Here is a 2500-nt window from a genome sequence, read left to right on the forward strand (position 1 = left end):
ATTACTGGCATGATCATCTTTATTTTTACTATTATTATCATGGTCATCATTAGCATTATCAGTGTTAGTATTACCATTGCTATTACATTTAAAGAACAAAAATGTTTTGTGCATTTATATGTACTCAGTTCAAAGATGTATTCTTTTGTAAATAAAAATCAGTTGACAGTTTTTGTTAAGATATATAGATTATGCTTGCATCATTTTAGCTTGGTGATGTCGGGTTCAAATTTATATCATATTTCTTTTGGTCCAGAATTTTCACAGAATGCTGGTTTAGAAGTTTATCCGTCACATCATCAGTAGTCTTTTATATAGATAGATAGATATAAATATAGATATATATTTAGATATTTATTTATATATATATTTCCATGATCAGTTGACTTTTTTTAGTATTGCTATTTTGATTAGTTGATTTATTTTTGCTTCTATTTTTCCTTCCAGATCCACAGTAACGGCCGGATGCAGCTCCATTATGGTGACCTGACAGACTCGACCTGCCTTGTTAAGATTATATCCCTCGTCAAGCCAGATGAGATTTATAATTTAGGCGCTCAGAGCCACGTCAAGGTGAGTTGCAATATCTCTTAGGGAATTATCCTGGAGCAGCACACACAGTTTTATGAAGTATGAGGGTTATGTCTCATAGAACCTTTTTTGGGAAAGAAAGGGTAGACATACTTAAGATTTTTTATTTTTATTATTATTATTATTATTGTTGTATATTATTTTTCTCATCAGATAATTGGTGATACATAAATTTGTTAACTGTTTCCTACAATACATCTTCTGCAAAGAGCACACCACATAATGTCATTTACTAGATCAGATATTTATTGCTGAAAATATTTCACATGAAATTTACAGTTTCATTTTTGCAAAACAACAATTTTTATCTCTCATTTTCTCTCCACAGGTTTCCTTTGATATGGCAGAATACACTGGAAATGTTGATGCCATGGGAACTCTCCGTCTCCTAGATGCTATAAGAACGTGCGGCATGGAAAAGAAGGTCAGATTCTACCAAGCTTCCACATCAGAACTTTATGGAAAGGTTCAGGAAATTCCGCAGAAAGAGACTACCCCGTTTTATCCTAGATCTCCCTATGGTATGTTTGAAGGGGCTTTGATGTCCACGAGTTGGTATGAGGTCCTTTTTTTTATTATTATTATTAATGTTTGACATTTGAATATTACCTCTTTATTAACAGGTTCCCATGTTATGAAGAAAAGATGATTTTCATTCTTTAAGGCTAATGCTCATGTATTTGTCATGAAATATAGTTAGAGTAGTACGTTATTTTGTTAAAGGATTTTTTTGATTAGAAATATTTGTTAAACCATTTTGTAAAGATGAGAGTGAAATCTCATTTGATTTATATATTTATGATTATTTTGCAGGTGCTGCAAAACTTTATGCTTACTGGATTGTTGTGAACTACCGTGAAGCTTATGGCATGTTCGCCTGTAACGGTATCCTGTTCAACCACGAATCTCCCAGACGAGGTGAGACATTCGTCACTCGTAAGGTCACCCGGTCAGTGGCTAAGATACACTTGGGAATCCTGGACAAGTTTGAACTTGGAAATATCGACTCCAAGAGAGATTGGGGACACGCAAAAGACTATGTTGAGGTAAGCACGGTCACTTCAACAAACAGTTTATGCTTGGTTATATAAAGATCAAAGGAAGAGAGAAATTGATTTGTTGCATGTTATGAAGGAAGGAAGAGAGTATTCTGTAAAGAAAAGAAATTTAATCCTGATAGTTATTTTATGATATTGAATTATATTTATGTTCCTTGGTACTGGATTGTTTTCTCTTAGTAATTTTGTGAAAAGGCTCCATTATTCAGGAGATCAACCAATACTGTTTAGCATATAAGTACAGACAATTACTGTAGCATTTTCTCCATTGTACAGGGAATGTGGAAGATCCTCCAAGCTGACGAACCTGAGGACTTTGTTCTTGCCACGGGAGAAGTCCATTCCGTCCGAGACTTTGTTGAGGCTGCATTCAAAGAGGTAAGTGAGAGAGAGAGGTCTTGGCACATTTGGCCTTTCAGTGATTATGAGTTATATGTGAGCTACAATTTGCAGTTCGTCATGTATGCATAAGCTATATTTCGTACTCGTCTGCATTTTGCTGTATGTTCTCAAGCAAAGACTCTCTGGAGATTAATCTTTTAAGTTTTAATTCAGTAAGTGCTTTATGGTTGAGTTCCACAACAAAAGAAATCTAAGAAAAGGTGTCTTCTCTTCTCCAAAGATTGGACGTGAAATCTACTGGGAAGGCACAGGTGTTGATGAAGTTGCAAAGGAAAAAGAAACGGGCATTGTGAGAGTGAAGATCAACCCTAAGTATTACCGACCTGCTGAAGTTGTGAGTATCGTGTTCGTCTGCTTCTTTGATGAAATTCTGTGACTATGATTAAAGTCTGTACATAACAGGCAAGACAGTTCACTTTAGGATGTTTTAATTTACTTTTATACGACTT

General features: G+C 34.8%; 1 protein-coding gene across 7 annotated transcripts in view; it reads left to right on the top strand.

Annotated features, from left to right (window-relative positions):
- Gmd (GDP-mannose 4,6 dehydratase) overlaps nt 1-2500 on the top strand; it is a 15202-nt gene that overhangs the window by 5485 nt on the left and 7217 nt on the right. For all 7 annotated transcript variants that reach the window (XM_070129358.1, XM_070129366.1, XM_070129351.1 and 4 more), the window contains 5 exons: nt 448-573; nt 920-1112; nt 1405-1637; nt 1926-2027; nt 2272-2385. In XM_070129358.1, the coding sequence (XP_069985459.1) occupies nt 448-573; nt 920-1112; nt 1405-1637; nt 1926-2027; nt 2272-2385 (768 nt within the window). The remainder of the gene's footprint in view (nt 1-447; nt 574-919; nt 1113-1404; nt 1638-1925; nt 2028-2271; nt 2386-2500) is intronic.

This window comes from Penaeus vannamei, chromosome 2 (genome assembly GCF_042767895.1).
Source record: "Penaeus vannamei isolate JL-2024 chromosome 2, ASM4276789v1, whole genome shotgun sequence".
Lineage (NCBI taxonomy): Eukaryota > Metazoa > Arthropoda > Malacostraca > Decapoda > Penaeidae > Penaeus > Penaeus vannamei.